At 39.9% G+C, this 18410-nt stretch overlaps 1 protein-coding gene across 1 annotated transcript in view; it reads right to left on the bottom strand.

The window, feature by feature from the left end:
• Positions 1-10788, bottom strand: part of MCM9 (minichromosome maintenance 9 homologous recombination repair factor) — a 45926-nt gene extending 35138 nt beyond the window's left edge. Inside the window, exons 1-5 of the mRNA XM_062572614.1 lie at positions 10479-10788; positions 6207-6523; positions 4802-4883; positions 3617-3817; positions 1153-1278 (exon numbers count right to left, since the gene is read on the bottom strand). Of these exons, the coding sequence (XP_062428598.1) occupies positions 1153-1278; positions 3617-3817; positions 4802-4883; positions 6207-6523; positions 10479-10788 (1036 nt within the window). The remainder of the gene's footprint in view (positions 1-1152; positions 1279-3616; positions 3818-4801; positions 4884-6206; positions 6524-10478) is intronic.
• Between the last annotated feature and the right edge of the window lie 7622 nt (positions 10789-18410).

Genomic DNA, 18410 nt, shown 5'->3' with positions numbered 1-18410 from the left:
ATTAAGTAATATTTCTCATTCTTTATTTAACACTAGCACTACATATACAATAGATAAGTAAGTCTGTTCAAGACTGTACTATTTACTGGGTGCCATAAAGATATTATTTAATAAAAGCATCTAGTCATATTACTGCACCCAGACCAAATACTTATAGTAAAATATGAGTTCTTACATTTTAGAATATTTGTTTCACAGACTTAACTCACTCTTGAACAAGAAACAAAAGGCTATCAGAGTTTAAAAATAATTTCACTATTCAGGTACTTTAATCAATGCAAAATGGAATAAGGAAACCAGCCGGCTGTTCTTCTTTACTTACACTGTTTCATTTCCAACAGTCACACAATGTAGTAATTTCAGATACAATGCAACTACAAGATAGTTTAGCTACTACTAACTCACTAAAGAGCTCTAAAAATATTTCAGTCTTATACAAAATATCAATACAACTTCAATTTAAAGTCTCTAACTTTCTTTAGCTGCTGGAATATTAAGAAAATACTGTATTTGTATATACACACATATTATTTTAGAATTATTATGACCTACATAGATTACGACCTGCGTACCACCTGGCACATGGCATATTTGCCATCTAATAACAACAGAAGGAGAATCAGCAGGCAGATAACTTACAGTAACAGATCTAAGTGAGATGTGCTGACAATCACAGATGGAAAAATCTGGCACTAGGTAGTAAAATGAATCCTTGCATTTTCCCTTCAACGTACTATAGTGATCCATATTAAGGAAACATTAATACTCCATCCTTTGATGCCAAACACTGCTGGGAATAGTCTACTAGAAGTCATTTCAAAATGTCACTTACACAATAAAAAAGTGAGTTTATGTTTTATCTAAAACAATTGCCTTGCATACTCTACATAATAGATCCTGAAAACATGCTTTTAACATATTTTATTTGGGAAAAATTAATACAAAAAGAGGAAGTCCAGACATCCACTTTATTTTTTTGAGATTCTGGAAGAATACTCAGCATTGATCAAAAATTGCTCTCAGTGAAGAGATAATTATGCTTCTGAAACTGTACCTGTTTGATTTTTGAGTGGGGAAGATGCAGGTGAAGATAGGGATGAGAACAGCTGCTAGAAAAGAGAAGAATGTGATACTATTACAAACAATACCAACCTCTGATTCGAGTTCCAGTAGCATCAGTCCTCTGTACGCCACCAGCAAGCACCAAGGCTACAGCTAACTTCACCAGGTACAATCCAAAAACTTGAGGACACAAGCTAGCCAAAATTTCATTCCTCCCTAGAACAGGAAAAAGAAATGATACTTAGCATTACCTTAAGAGTAAAACTTGGTGTAAATCAACAAACTTGTCTGAACTGTACAGTGGAAGTCCTTGTTCTGACAAATAATTTGGGCCTGCTTCCTGAACAAAAGAAACAGGCCAGAGAGGAAAATATTTATTTTTGTTTTTCAATAAGACTCAATGCAGTTGCTTGATACAAACTTTAATTATAAAGAAATTAAATCTTCTACTGCTGTGAACAGCAATGCAAATCCTATACCAATTTAAGGAACGGATGGTTTGAATATCATGAAAATAGGCACTAATAACAGGCTTCATACAAATTCTTTTGTTTCCAAATAAATGTATAGGGGCTATGAAGAATAAAACTTAAACATTTTCTAAACTTGTACATATTACTTCAAAATATTACCTTGAAAACTGAAGTGCTGTACATTTCAGAAAACTAAGTCACATTTAAAACTTAAAGTATTTTGGCCTAAATCTGTGCACCATATTTTTGAGCAGACATGGTGTGGCTCATTTTCTCATTATTGTCTTGAATCTCCTTCTCCTTTGACCCTTCTGTACTCTCCATCTCCTCTTCCCTCCCTTATTTTCTTTCCAGCAACAAAATGTTTCAATCTGCTATGATAATTTTGTTGGCTTGGAAGGCGTGTAATGGAATTAATTCTATCCTTTGAAATTCTGATAGTAACAGCACATAAGGGATCACAGTTTTAATACTATAAATTACCTTCAATGCTAGGGCATAAAACAGAGCAACCAATTTTGAGTTCTTAACATAATATTTTAAATTTGAATGCAAGCACATGAAAACCTTAAGATAGCTCTGGTAAAATATGTAGAGGGCTAATAGATGACTTAAGGTATATATGTCTCTTGTGTAGGTCTTTTGAGGGAATTAACACTTCTTTGTCCAAAACTGAAATTTTCAAAACCTTGATCAGCTGCTGCATAACCCAAGATTTAACTACACAGTTCCTCTGAGCTGAGCTGCTCAGCAGTTCTGCCTCTTCTCATTTCTTATTTAGAAAAAAAATGTCACTTGTCTAATTGACTAAGCTCTCTCTCTCGGAGAGCTGCAATGGTAATCTTGTGACACGAGGTACAAGGTCAAGTTTGATCTCTGCCCTCACCTGAGGGGTTTTAATTCAAAGAAAACAGTGTGGAAGGGACGGGGCAGGTAGTCAAAGTTCTTCCAATTTCAACCCCAATTCTCTTGCAGCCACTTCACATCCATTTATTTGTTCCGAATGGGTAATATTGCATAAAACCACACTGTTCACTCCAGGCTTTTAAAAGTTGTCCTGAGAACAAAGGATTAATTGAGACCTTCAAAATGGATCCTGAATTACTTTCTGAACAGTTCTAACAAGGGTAGTGGGAAATGTTCTCAATCCCAACAGCAGTAGGCTAGTAGTTAAACTGCTTTCTAGGAATTGCAGGCCTGAAGAATAGCTTTGCTTTCAAAGATCTCCAACTTCTTATACCAGTAGCCTAACTTTTGTACTAATATGGGCAACTTTTCCACCTGCTTTTCCTCCCTGTTGGTATTTTAAGATGAAAAACTAAACTCTTTTCAGAGTTTTGAAAAGACAGACAGTATTGGCATTAGACAGTTCAATGACATAAGTCATTGTCCGAGACAGTCCATTGAGTTTTCCTGCAGCTCAGAAGGAGGCATTCAGATGCTAGAGAGGAACAGAGTTCCAGATAAAACCCTTGGCATCTCTTATCTGGTTCACTGTAGAGCATAGTAAGTTTAGGAGTCAGCCTGTTAAACACTCTGGCTGTTCTGGAGGTTCCTGTGAATTGGCAGATTCTCCCCATACCTGATATGAGGCTCTCTAACACGTAAACCGTGGAACTATGCATCTAAGAGTCAGGTTAAAGAGAGACACACTAAGGGCCGTGGCAAAGATTCAGATCTTGATTTTGGATGTAAAGACAAAGAGTCAGATCTATAGCCTCAGAGTCAACAATTATCCACACAATTTCTTCTAAGTGGTATGCTTTTTCTTGATTATAAAACACTTTCTCTTTTTTCCCCTGATACTTATATTATTTCTCATTTCTTATTAATAAATGTTCCACAAGACATTCAAATAGAAAGCTCAAAAGAAGAAAGATCAAGGCAGCATGCTTGGTACTGTTTCTTCGGTAACTTTTAACTAACAATTTAGTATTTCTCTACTGGGAAAAATATATCACTTTATCAGGTGGTGGGACAGGATAACAGAGAAAAAAAAATGTGGTCAGTTGCAGTATTTTCACTCCTGATTTCATCTACATCTGAGCATGAGTCCCACTTCAAAATCTGTAACTACTAACCTGCTAAGGGATCATCCCTATGCTTTTCCCAGAAATCTTCAAATTCCTTGCGGACTTCTTCATCGATCATAACCCCTGCTAGCTGCTCATTGTTTACTTTAACATAGTTGGCTTTCAAAACAAGCTCCAAGTCACAGCGTGCATCCTCGTGGAAAGGTTTCCATCTCTGCATTACTACTCCATACACTGTGATGTCATCTCCTGGGGGTAACAAGAAAAATTGGTAAAATAGTATCTGCCTTAAGGTATGTAGTTGTGTCAGCTAGCTGTAATGAGTAACAGTGCAGCTTAGATCTTGTTATAACAGTTATATACAGTTAATAAGGTTAAAAGAAAAAAAAGAAAAACACAAGAAGCAGCCTTCTGCAGTTATTGGAAGTCTAAAATAAACATTATCTGGATTGCTTATGTCTGGAGTAGAAGGTTACCATGCATTTTCACTTCTGATTAAGGTAGGTGAATTCTTAGAGGTGTTCCTATGCTTGTTTCCTCCTTTAGGAAAGAGAAATTCTCATTAAACTGTAGAAGTTCTTCTTTCTATTAGATTTACTAACTAAAAAATTTAGACAAAACTTACACAGTATGATTTCTGGTAATTCCAGTATCACTTACAAACATTCTGGCCACAGCACTGTTCAGAGACAGTGCAATCGGCAATGAATACTGAGTTTCTTGTTGGGATGTGCCATAACTTTAGGGAAATATAATAATCCCATTCTGCAAATTTTCAGTCCATTCTTCATACATCCTCCCACCAGTGAGCTTCCTTGTTGAAAGCCAAGTATCTTTTTCCATCTGCAGCACTCCTTAGACAAGACTTTACACTGCTTTCTGAACCTATAGAAGGACATCAGACTCAGCCTCAGTCCCTTCCAGGTGAACTAATTTCCTCAAAAGGCTTGGGATTCTGACACTAACAACTCTTAGCACGCTTTCTGTGTGCCACAGCACATTACTTATTGAAACTGATCTGTCAAATGCTCAAGAAGTAACATGTATGTATGATATTTTCTACAGTGGGCTCTACAGTAGCTAACTTCCAAGCTGAAAAACCAACGTGACAGATGAACATATCTCATTAGACAAGCCCTCAGCGCTGACACTCTACTTGGCAAACAATCATCTCAAATGGAAAACCAGAAACGTTTATGGTACAAATACATGCAATATATGCTGTATCCTCACCAGACTTGCAACTATCCACTAAGTCATCTTCCAGAACAACCACCATGCAGCGAGGGATGCTTCCAACAGACAGCCTTTGAACCTGGGAGATGGAAAGGAAAAGCACTTAAGAACAGCACCTTTTAAATGCCATTTAGAGATGCTCTTTGAAGGATCTACATTCCTTTCCTGAGGTCAATTCTTGCCTTTTCTCACAAAACTTAGATGTGCACATGTCAGTAAACATGCCACTGCTACCATGAACTTCATAAGCGAACTTTAAGGTCGATAATAATGGAAATGGAATTGGGCATTAAGTTAGCTGGAGGTGCTCAAGCCTCAGAGACGCTGTATGATTTCAATATCTTGCAGGAGAAAGCTCACTGAGGACGTTTGAAAGAGCAGAACTTATTTGTGAATATATTTGAGATATTCTTCAGACACTTCTTCAATAAGCAAAGCTGACTTTGGGTACTGAAGCATATCCATAGGTTAGAAAACTCTTCATTGAAGTATATACTGAAAAACTATTATATGTTATTCTTGTATTTAACCACAATTTGACAAGTTGGGAAACAAGTTTACACCTAGGTGTCATGGATTAAATCAACAACAGAAGAAAACAAACCACACACAACAAGAAGAATGTATATTGACAAGTGTGCCAGTTACTGTTGCAATTCTTTTTCTTTTCTCCAGGGCAAAGCCTATGTAAACTTGTCACAGTCTATTTCCATCTAGAAATCTTTTCACTTGTACGAAAAAGCTTGCAAGTGTTAAAACATACACTGCACAAAGAATAACAATCGGAAGTACCTTTTCATTTTGTGGCACAGCATCATACATACTAGAAATCTAGCTTCATTCGCTCTCTAATTTCTAGAAAGGTCATTTTATCCTTGTGTATTATCTGAACAGCCGCAGGCAGCTCGCCTCACTGTCAGTATTGCCAGTGAATATACAGTTACTGACAGCACTAAATAGGAAATACAGGTGAAATTCATTTCATTATTGTGTTTAATAGGCCCATCCTGCTGAAAATCTGTCCCATCACATAGATTTTTGTGTCACAGTTAAAAATCTTAATATAAACCATACACCAGAAATAATCATAACACAAGTGTGCAACACAGGGCCTATCTCCTAGAAATAGCTTTATTCCATTACTTTTTTGCTACTTTGAACTTCAAAATGCTTCATCTCTAATTTCATAAATTTTTGTTTTCATAGCATTAAGATGTAGATTGGAACCACTGTCCTCTTAATTTATATCCTCCTAATTTCACTAACATTAGTGGAGTTAAAAACCTTATTCCAGCAGGAAATTATGCCCCCAAATGCCTCCTTTAGAGGTTTTTTCTTTTTTCTAATTTATTTGAGACATTTATATCTCTCTACCCTCCCCTTTCTCTGCTTATCTTTTTACCTGTTCCTGAATTTTGATTTCTTGATAGTCTCTGCAGCTGGTAGGAGAAGAAGACGTTCCTGAGAGGCAAGTGAACTTAGTTGAGTTGCAGCCCTCTTCATTAAGACAGGCTGTTGGACGACAGAAAGCATAGTACTGTTCAAAGTCAGCCTTAACCACAAACACGTGCTTGCACTTATTGCAGATATAACTCCGTTCAAACTCCAAGACTTTCACCAAACTGGTGCGTATGACAGTTCCAGTAACAGATAAAAAGTGACCCACATCTCTGGTTTTAGGAATGTGCTCTCGGGTCAGCTCTGGGCAAACAGGCAAACCTGTTGATTGAAAATAAGTACAGCACATAAAACCATGCACATAAAACATACTTACAGTGCAGTGAAGCAGTAAGGTTAGAAAACATGTCAGCTATATATTAGCAGTAACTGTTATTATTACTGTTTTATAAATACGATTCAACAATTCATCTGTTGTGTCATAAATCTGATTCACTGGCCTCAGATGCTGAAAAACATCATAAGGTGATCGACAACAGAAAATACAGCCATTTTACTCTCTTACTCTTGCCAAAGGCTGAGTAGTCATGAACAGTGTGAAGTATTTTGCTTCTTCCATTCATGGAAATAAATCCTGATATTCTCAGATCTCTTTGTGAATTTCAATTTAATCATTTAATATCATTTATTCTACAACTGGTTTTATATGAATTACAAAATTTTACTTATGCTGCTTAGTTGTGGCTCAGTGTTGCTTCCTTGGTTAAATAAGCATTATTCACAATCTTGTGTGAATGCTGAGGTCTAAGCAAATTCAAAATTCATAGTCCATGAGCATTTGACCTTAAATCCACATTCCATATCAATAAACCTCAATCACAAGGAAGATGACAGAAAAGGAATATAAAAGGGTTATGAACACAACCAAAGCAAATTCAGTTCAAATCAAGAGTGACAGAACATTTTCATGGTACTTCCTCTGCTTTAATTCCACCCCAACAGGCAATTCTGTGGTGTACTGTTCCTACTCCTGCATTCATCTGTACAGCTGTCACTTAGCACCATCCTGGTTGAAACCCTTAGGAAGACTAATCCAACTCAACAGCCTACAAAACCTTTATAAAAATAAATGGACTTTGCAATACACAGCTGAGGATAACATCAAAATAATTGCCTCTTCAGATGTTATTATGTAAGCTAGATAAAACTGTATAGTTAATAATTATCAACTTAAAAAGAAATTACCTTCTCTTACAATATTTTCTTACAGTTATACTTCTGAAATAGAGCTAGGAAATGAAGAGGCAAATAATAAATCTGCTGGAAAATGATGTTTCTAAGGGAACCAAAACTATTTGTGCATTTAGGTCAAATCTGCTTAGTAGCTTTGGCTGATAAAAAAAAAAAAGACATCACAAATCTATTTCAGTATTTTCAAAGTTATGTTTTTTGTTTCAGACATGCTAAAACATTCTGTGTTGATACTTTTAAAAAAGTATTTAATCTTCTGTTTTTGTTTAAAGAAATATTTGTTTTTAAATATTGAGCTATTTTAAGAAGGTAAAAGGCTGAAATATTAAAGAAACAAATAATTTAAAAGGAAAAAAGCTATTATGTACAACAGCTTACAAACTATTTTTTCTGGTTTACTACAACAAAACTATTTACATATTTTATCAAAGCTGTTGAAAATTCTTATTTTCCTACAAGTTTCTGGTTTTCATCAGTTTAGGCCAAAAAAAAAAAAAAAAAAAAAAAAAAAAAAAAAAAAAAAAACGGGGGGGAAAGAAAAAGAAAAAGAATTAATTATTTTCCAACTGTTTTGGCTTCTTTTTTTCCCAACTCAGTATTTGATGTGCCTCAATGACATTTGCAAAACATCTCACACTAGAGAGAGCTGCAACACTGTTGGCAGGATACATGATATTATTATCTCTGTGTATATCAAAGAGACAGAGTCTGGACCAGGAAAAAGAGAGCCTCCATTCTCATCATATTGGACTGTTTGACAAACTCTTTACTTGAGTATGTGCCTCTTTGAATGAGTTTTAGTGTGTTAGCAATAATGTGTAAAGCTGAATTACACAGGTAGCCTGGCTACCAAGATCTCAGTGACACTGTGGTGCTCAGGCTAATAGTAAGCAAGCAAAAAGCTTTCAGTGGATTTGTAGTGAAAGGCTAAGTTACGCAGTCAAGTTTCTATAATACTAAAATTCACAAAAAGAACTTTATCTTTTAATTTCTTCTATGAAGCAGGGGTAATCATCCATTATTAATCACTGCATAATCCCATTCTCTCATTCCTTCTTTGTATTCCTAGATATCCTTTCCGTATCAGGAGATCCACATCCTATCAGGGTACTGAGATCGCTTTCTTATACCTAGCATAAACCAAATCACTCGTCCTCACTTCAGCCAAAGCCTGACACACAGACCCCCTTGAAGCCATCCCATCTATGTCTCTGCCACTCCCACCGACAAGAGGTCACCATTTCCTTCTCTCAGTTTCCCATTCGATGAAGAAACGGGAAGGGGCACTCCAAAACCAGGCTCCCAGAGTTAATCAGAACTCAGCATCCCCTTAAAAAGTGACAGTTTCATGGGAAAATTGGATGGAAAAAGTCTTCACATCATTTAACTCATTGTTTTTGTTTCCTCAGTAGCAGCCTTTCTGCAGTACTGAATATAAAACAAATTACACGGAGAGATGCTCTTCTGACCGAGCTGGACCACACGAGGATGACCACCCTTTGCTCTTTGCCATCTTCCCTCCAGTTCTACTGATGGAGTAATTTGTGAGACTGCTTTACCAATTTCTGCTGTCAATGATCAGTCAGATTTGCTTTTATCACTTAGTAAAACTGTTTCATCAGACCTGGCTAATTTTGCCTGAAGTTGATGAAGAAACATTCAGACAAAACATCACTGTGGGAGGAACAGTCAGCGCTGGCAGTGGGCTGATAACAGGAGCAGGAATGTCCTAAACAGATGCAGTTACTCACGCAGCAAACATCTGCCCACTGCTTTACTCTTTCTAATACTTTCTGGTAGCTTATAAAAGAACAATAGCTTTTCAGTAAAAATAACCCTATTCTCATGCTGAAGCATGAATTTCAGAATACTGTGGAAAAAAGTTTTAATTCACTCCTATTTTTACAGGTACAGGGAGATGTACTACATTTCAAAATTTTGTACAACATTTTGTTTGTGGTCATCCTTTTATATTTCAGTCTGCAGTTGCACATAAGCTGCATATACCACTTGGGCAAAAAACTCTTTTTTTTCTTCTTCCCTAAAAGACCTGACACAATGGCAATATGAGAGTCACAAGGTAATTATATTTCTGATGTGCATATTTTAATGAAAATATTCCTACTGTAATTTACTGGGGTGAAACACAGGCATATTTAACAACTGTGGCTAATCCAAGTTCAAACTACTAAAAGTCTACATGATCATAAACCACTCAAACACAAGGTGCGGAAGGAAAACACAGGTCGCTAATTCTTGGCTTTGCAAGCTAGACATCTTCAAGTAGTTACAATCACCAACACCTGGAAGGAACTACATCACCACCTAACCCACATCCCCACGGCAGGCAAAACAGATGTTTTAACCAAGGGGGTCCTCTGAACCTCTACATAGGCCCACACCTCAGAGGCCACCCAAAAAAAGTCTATACTAAGGGAATTATCAAATTAGTGAAAAAAGGACAAAACTCTCTATTAATGATCATTCCGTCCATCAGTTCATTCCAATTTTGTAACAAGTAGCTTAATTAAGTTTCAACCATTTTAGAGAAAAGTGTTATAAGACAAGTACCTCAAAATTTAGACTTTGGCTGTCCTCAGAGATGGCTGGAGCCAACAAATATTGCACTCATTTCCTGCCATTAGGAGTTCAATCAACCAGAAAAGCTAGGAATTACGCGTCTTCTGCTAAACCAGTTATTTCCACAAACTATTCTTTCGTCAGACCTTCTGCCTTGCAGGAGGGCTAATCTGAGAGTGACGCTGATTTGAGGAGCCCTAGAAAGGCTTTGGCTTACGTCCTGACGCAGCGACGAACCCCAGCCCTGGGGAACACGCACCGTAAGAGACAGCCGTGACTTGCTTCTCCCCATATTGGTCTTCTGAATGAACTTCTAATGCTTATTATTTTTTTTCCTCTGTCCTTCTCTATTTGATAAACATCAGCAAAACTCTGTTGGTTTCCACACGGCAAGCGCAGGACGCGTTGCATCAGCAGGGCGCCGGCAGCCCCCCAGGTGACTCACCCGAAATCCTGGCGTGCAGGTTCGGCTTCACGCTGAGCCGAGGCGCCTCCGGAGCGGCCTGCAGGGCCGTCACGGCGGCCCGGCGCAGCGCCCCGTCGAAGACGGGGAGCACCTCGCCGGGAAAGGCGTTGAAATACTCCCCGACCTCCATGTTGGTCTCAAACAGGGTCAAGGCGTCGACGACGACCGGGTAATGCGCCTCGTCGTCGCCTTCCTTCAGGATGTGCAGGATGTCGTCCTTGTGGTGCTCCAAAACGTAGGACTCGAACACCTGCCCGATGAGCGCCACCCGGTCCGCACCGAGCGCCATGCTGAGCCCAGCGCGCGCAGCGCAGGATAAAGGAATCAAGGGTTGTTGTGTCGTTTTGTTTTTAACAATTTTACACGTGAATCGGGAGATTTATTTTCACTCGCACGCGTGTGTCACTCAGCCAGCGAACCCCGGGACGGGGCGGTGCGCGACCCGCCGCAGGCCTCAGCAGCGGCCCCCTCGCGCCGCGCTTTGAGTTTCGCAGCGAGAAGCGGGAAGGCGGCAGCGGCGATCGCCCCGCCCCGCCCCGCCGCTCCACGCGAGCTCCCGCCAACCGCCGCCCCGCCCCCGGCCCGGCGGGCAGCCACTCACCGCCAGCGCCCGCGCCCGCGCCCCGCCCCCGGCCCGGCGGGCAGCCACTCACCGCCTCGCTCCCGTCGGTCGCTCGGCCCGTGGGCTGTCAGTCATCCCTCCGTCACCGCCCCCCGGCAGGCCGTTATCGCCGCCCCGCCCGCCGGAGCAGCCCCGCGGCGGCAGACGGGGAGCTGCCGCTTCCGGGGGGCGGCGGAGGGCGGTTACTCCGAGCTGACGCCAAAAAGCGGCGGCGGCGGCGGCGGAGCGGGGGGGCTCGTCCGCTCGGGGGTGGCGGGCGGCGGCGGCGGGCCCCGGCCCGGCCCGGGGCAAGTTTTGAAGGCGGCGCGGCCCCGGCGTGAGGCGGGGCCGGGCCAGGGCCGGGAGAGGCTGCGCCCCGCCCCGCCCCGCCGGGCTCGGTACCTGCCGGGCGCCGCCGAGGAGCCGCCGGTGGTGAGGGGGAAGGGGAAGGGGGGACCCCGGGGCTGGCGGTCGGCGCTGGCCCCGCGCGGCCGCCGCAGGACGCGCTGCTCTTCGCCCCGTGCCCTCGGGCAAGGGGCGCAGCGACGGGCGTCGGGGGGGGGGGGATTTCTCTTTATTTATTCATTTATTTATTTATTAGGTGTTGCAGATTGTCATTTTTCCTGGGTGCCTTTCGCCCCGGGGAAGGGGCTCCGCTCCCAGCTCCTCCGGGCGCGCTTGGGAGAGCTGCGAGGCGGAGAGGAGGAGCGGGCAGCCCGCAAGGCGAGGGGAGGCGCCGCGGTGCTCCGCCCGCTGCCGCTCCCCCACGGGGGCGCTCACCCGCGCGTGGAGCCCGAACTTGGCCCCGCCAAGGCTGTCTGACAAAGCAGCCAGTTCCTCTTGCCCCGTCGGCAATATCAAAGACTGGCCATATCAACAAGTCTGAGGGGTGTTTATTATTATTATTAATTTACTTTTAATATAGCCTGAAAGCAGGATTTGGCAGAGGCACTAAAGCTTTCACCTTCGTCCAACATGTACAGTGTATTATTTTGAATTACTTAATATCTATATGTCGTTTTACCCTGCTTATATTACATCCCAGTGACACATTTTAACTATTTAAAGCATGTTATCTTTTAAATTGTTATTTCTGTTTTAAAATTTAGTTCCAGGTGTGAGGTGTGTGCAACTTACTGCCTGACCAACTGCGACTGAGCCTCTTTCCTACCTCGGTAGCCACTTTCCAGCACGTGTGGGCTTTTCTGCTATGTAAAAATGCTATGCTCTTGCATATGAATTCTGCTCCTATTGCTTTCAATGCAGTAAGTTCTCTCTCTTCTGAATTATACATGTATCATTTCAGTACATGTAATAATGCATTCATGTGTTGTTTCCCTGCATACTTTCAAGTCTTATGATACCATAGTGAATTGTCCAGTTCCCCCGAACTTCAAAGTGTTTGAAGGATCTTAAATTTCTTTATTGAACTCCTTACTATGAGGGCCTCCCGCTGCTGGTTTATACAAATGATAAATTACTAATGTGTGATTGAAGCAAAAATTACTGCCCATATAAGGTTTTAACTGAAAAGGGTGCTGTATTATTGCCAAGTATCAGAACTGTGTGAATAATTCTATAAAAAAAAATGTCAGAAGAAATGTAAAAAATTTCAATTCACTATCACTTGGGGGGAGGGACGTCAACACATTTCAAACAAAATAAGGTCCTTTAGATCCTTTATTTTCCAGTTATCATATATGGCCTGAATGTATAAAATAACTTACCTACCTTAATTATACTTGTATAATTAGTTTGATTATCATTTTGCTTGTTTTTTTCACATATACACATTGCAATAATACAATGATTTTAATAAATATGAAATGTACAGAGATTACTTCACCTCTGTTAACTGAATTGAATATCTGTTACCCATGAGGTTATACCAGGAAAGTCTGACTGGTGGAAAAGGGAATATTCTTGCAATATTTGGACAAAAGTTGCTTGGTGGAATTCCAGTTACTTTTAGTTACTTACTCCTTTTTCCAGAATTTGTCTAGGTGTTGTTATCTGAATTGCTACTTGACAAGCTATCAGAAGAAGATTCCTGTATATAAGACTCCTGTATATACGACTCATGTATGGTAAATCAACTAACAGACCTTCAAGTATCTGTCCTGCATGGTTTGAAATTACAGCCTTCTTTAGAGTATTTGTAAGCGTTGCCTAAATCCTAATCGGAAGGAAATGCTGTTTTACAATAAAAGTCTAAGCCTGCTTCAGGAGCCTATAAAAAAGAAATATTCTAACCCTTAACCCTGGAGGCACAAAGATATCTTGGTTTATAAAATGGTCTCATTCTAGCTAGTTGAATGGATATGGCTACAAAAGTGCTGCTGAGATCTGCAACACAGCATACAAAGCAATCACTGTAAACATTCAAAACTGTTTCTGGTAAAGATTCTGAGTGGAGTGTGAGACTAACCTGGATGGGCTTTCAATTTGAACTTTACTAAGTTTATGATGCTGTCTTGCAAGGTGCCAAAACCAGGTTGCTTTTTTTCTAATGGTGAGATATAGATATTTTTACAAATCTGTTAAATCAGCACAGTTAACAGCTCTGCCACACAGGAAAACAGCTATTTCTGTGATTTCCTGGAGGTGTTTTTCTCTGAGTCCTCAAATTTTGCTTTTTCTAGCCTAGACCCCTAAAGCAACAGGAGGAAAAATGATTCACCAGCAGGCAACTAGAAGAGCTGATTACAGCATAAATAGCTAGTAATGCATGGAGGTGGCAATTAGGTAGTTGTTCATACAATAAAAATCTGAAATGTTTATCATTTTATTATTATGCAATAATAATAATAAAAAAAAAAAAAACTAGTAACAGTTATATGCTTAGTTGAGTAATGAAAAAATGCTGTGCTGTTCCAACTGGAACAGTTCCTTGGAAGAACCATGACCATAATCTCAGGTTGAGTACCTGAAACAAAAAGCAAAAATCCACCCAAATCGGTTTATAAAATAAAGTGGCGGATCTAAAGAATCTTATCCTTTAATACTACTCAATAAGAAAAAATTCACATTTCAGGTGTGCTAGAAAAGTGCATCTTGCCCACTTGAAAATCCATGAGGGCAGTCCCTTTTGAAACGTTAGTGCAAAATAGGGCAAGAAAAAGTAATAAATAGGTGGATGAATACAGTGATAGCAGTTACTAGCCTGAAAAGCTCTGTTGTACTTGATTCAGAATGCTTTTGTGTGTTCATGTGTACTTTACACTCTAAATGGCTCTTTTGCATAAGCCAATATTACTATTTTTAGGTTATCTGTCTTTTATGTTTGTGAAGAAAAACATAAGTCTTTAAAACTCCTCTGCTTTTCAGTTTTACAGAGTATGGTTTGTGTTCTCAACCTGGAAATGTGTGAGGGTGCAAGCACTGTCCATGATGCAGTGGTATGTATCCCATTCCAACGTGCAGCTGGGGGACAGTGCCAGCACAGATGTGCGACTGCTGAGAAGAGCTGTTGGATCCCACAGATGAGGTAAAGGTACAGATTTAACAGGAGGAATACATTTGAGTGTTTATTTAACGGTGACACTTGGGCTTAGGCTTCTGGTTTAGTTTCATTTTGACTGCCAGGTGCAACTGAGACTGCGTGTAATACATCGTAAAGTGTGACGATTCTTTTTGCGTTGTGCTCGGCCATGATAGCTGATGGTAGGAAATACAAAGACTTAGTGGCTCTCTGAACTTTTCTCTTAGTCTGTCAGGTTGAACTTGGAAGACCTGATTATTTCTAAGAGTACTCACTATTATAATGAGGCCAGATTCTGGCAACCGTTACGGAATTATGCTTTTATTTTCTTAGGCTTAGCTTTTGCTTGTTCCCTAGCAACACTGCTATCAATATTTCTGGCAGCAGATACTTCTGATTGTGTTCAGCCTGCGATTCATTGTGAATAGGCTTCTAGACCATCCTTAACACTGAAAATAACTGAGTTGCCTTAGAGACAGGCACTATATAAACTCATCTTTGAGACTGTATGGGACTCCAGAAGGGATCAGGAGTTTGTCTACATAGATCTCACCGTTAACCTAGGAACTTACAGTGCAATTTGTATAGTCCACAAAGTTTGTATCAACTAATTGGGTATGTTTTAAAATGCTAATATTAACCCAGTTGTGCAGTTCAAGAGCTCAAGGCTAAGCCACACAAGTAACAAGTTAAACAGTCAGGTTAAAGAGGGAAGGTCTGTTTCTGCTTGGCTCCCTCATGGCAGCTAGAAGGCCAACACAAGATTCCTGCCCTTGCAGCTGACTTTTCAGCTAATTAACTTACCATGTGCAAAGCCTGTAGACTTCCCCCTTACCTCAACTGCTGTGTGCTGGACAGGTAAACCCTGTTTCCAGACCCTTATGTGTACCTGCTTTGTTTCTATTCATTTTCCTCCTTTGTCCTTTCAATCTCGCCTCTTATCCTTACGACATTCTTCTCTCTCCTCTATTGCCTGCTCTCCTACCCCTTGTAGCTGCAGGAGAGTTCACTTCTGCCTTTGTTTTGTTTGTTCATTCTGTTTTTCCGTGTCTCTGCTCCAGGTCTTTTCAGGCATCAACATCTATTTTTACTACAGACTGTATCTATTATGTCAAATACGTATTCTTTGGTTTTAATCACTTAGGACTGCATTCTCGGTACTTTCTGACAAAAAAAGAACAAAAAACCCACACAATGTACAGGTTTATACTAAACACTGAATTTGCTGAAATAGCTGAAATCGGTTGGTATACATCTTTATTCTATTAAATAAGTAGGTATCTATAAACCTCAACTAATGACCCTGGTTCCAAGTGGCTTTCATCTGTGTTTTCAGTATAGCCTCTTTGATTATTTTGGGGTGAAATGATCTGTGCATCAGCTGGCCGAGCTAGGGAAATGACATGTTTCAACAACTACATAAGCAGAACTTAGGTTATGAGAACATGAGAACACAGCATCGTGAAGAAACCTATTGCAAATGAAATTAGCCATGGTCTAGTCCAGTAGACATAATTACAGCAGGTGTTTTACAACTCCTTTTTAACTAACATTCCTTCTGTTACAGACTACAAAATACTTTTCAGTTCCTTATGGATTAGAAGCTGTAGTTATTAGGCACCACAGAAAATACACAGGAATGATGGAAGAAATTAACATCCCAGTCCTTGCAGCATCTGAGAATCCACTGCGCAAAACTGCCAAGTGATCATATATGATCATGGGAGGCAAAATATTTAAATGGCCCATAGTAGCCTGACCTAACACAGTTCTTCTTTATCTGCAAATCTAGTTATCAGTCTCATCCCAACTGTTTGAAAAGATACAGCAATTGGGCATTAGAGGCATTGGTGGAGGTAAATCCCGTTTGGGTCTTCCAGCTAATCTGTGGAAACTTTGACACAGGATTAGTAAAATCTAAGTAGAAGACCTTTTGCAAACTTCAGTGAATCAAACCATCTCCCTGCACCTTGTAAGTTTGTAGTTGAGGAGTCATAAGGAATATGCAAGATGGATAACTTTCTGCCTTTCAGTGTGGGTGCCTTGTCCTGCCTCAGGAGCACAAAGATTTGGCCATTACAGTAATGAGCTGACCTGCTGCAGATGGGCTGAAATCAGCTCAGGCATATCCTGAACATAATGTTTGTGACTGGGCAAATGCCATTCCCATTTTCTGCCCCCAAAGCATGGGGATGATCAGAGCTGCTGAAGAAAAGACTGCATGCACTTAAGGATAAGAACACTAATTTATGTCAAGAAACTTTCAAGAACACCCAGCAAAAGAAAATACACTAACAAAGAAAATTTCAGCTTCAGCATGAGGTTAGGCAAGTCAATACCTGAAGGGCGATTCAGGGATACAGCATTAAGAATGTAATCCTGAGGATGGGTAGGTGCTATCAGATATCTGATTTTCAAATGACGCAGTTTTATGCACAAATACATGCAGCTATGTAATTATTACTTCCAATTACTGTAAAGGATCCAAAGAAATGGATGTATGTTTGCATGATCAAAATACACTGCAAAATGAGTTAGCTTTGGAATTGCAAACTGATTCCTCAATGTAGTTACACATGTACACATACAGAAATTAAGCCTTATTTCCCTTTAAAGGTTTTGCTGGCGAGTATATAGATAAATAGAATGGATACAATGCCCAACTACCAAGAGTATCTAAAGAACAATACCAGAAATCAGATTTATCTTCCTTCTAGTTAAAAAAAAAAAAAAAAAAAAAAGTTTAACATTTGACTAGGGAAAGTATTAGCGATACTGTATTGAACTATGTTGAACATACCAGGAAAAAACATGTTTCTTGTAAGGAAAAACACTTTGCTTTTTTTTACCAAATTGCTACATTTTGGCAGACATTAGTAAAAAGATAAACAGATAAATAAAATGACAGGCTGGGGTTCCTGCAGTCTAAATTTAGGCTTCCAAGGCATTTAAATTAGTTGTTGTTGCTCTGCAGTCTTTATCCAATCAAGAGAGATAAGTGGGCTGATTCACCCTGGAAGCTGCCTCTTCCTGTTGACTGCAGAGGTGGCTAAAGAACGCATTTTTCTAAGCTAGGTGGCTCAGTCAGCTTCCTTCCAAGGAAAGTAAATTACAGTAGAAAAGCAAAATTTGAGATCTAATTGTCTCAATGCAGAATCGGTGATATTTACCTTGGGATAGCACTAGGATCATGTAACAAGATGCATGCAAATTTTAAAATAAGCCTTCCAACAAGAGAAGGGCCACACTGACCTCCTGAACAAGTCTGGCTTCTATCTCTTATTATAAGTAAATTCTCCTGATATTCAAAAGGAATTGCTCATATCCAATGGTTAAAGAGATCTTCAAGTAAGATTAAAACTGGAAAAAAAGAAATGATGGTTATTCAGAAGTTAATATTGGGATTTTCCAGTTATGTTATTGGAATAATATATTTGTTAACAACTTAGGGGAAAAAAAAAAGACAGCTAGATGCCAAATATTTCCACTGCCAGGGCAGAAGGACAAGTGCTGCAACATGTTCTATAGCTCAGAATCCCTCCATTTTCAGTTCTAGGAGCAGAAGCTTTTTCTAAAGCGTGCTGCCTTTGATTTTCAAGTGCAGCTCATCGAAAGTAGTCCCTCGTGGAAAGTTTTCAGTCTTAAAAGGCAGAACGTGCATGTCACCATGAGTGACAAAACCTATTACTATAAAGAAAAAAAATATTTTGCAGCATTATATAAAGCACTTAGAAAGATAAGATTGGTATATCTTCGTCTTAAAAAAAAAAAGACTAATTGTTCTATATTCTCCAATGTTACAATACGTAGATTTTCTTACTGTTTAAAG

This window comes from Rhea pennata, chromosome 3 (assembly GCF_028389875.1).
Source record: "Rhea pennata isolate bPtePen1 chromosome 3, bPtePen1.pri, whole genome shotgun sequence".
Taxonomy (NCBI): Eukaryota; Metazoa; Chordata; class Aves; order Rheiformes; family Rheidae; genus Rhea; species Rhea pennata.
Note: the sequence above shows the minus strand (reverse complement) of the source record. Positions and strands in the feature narration are given on the sequence as shown.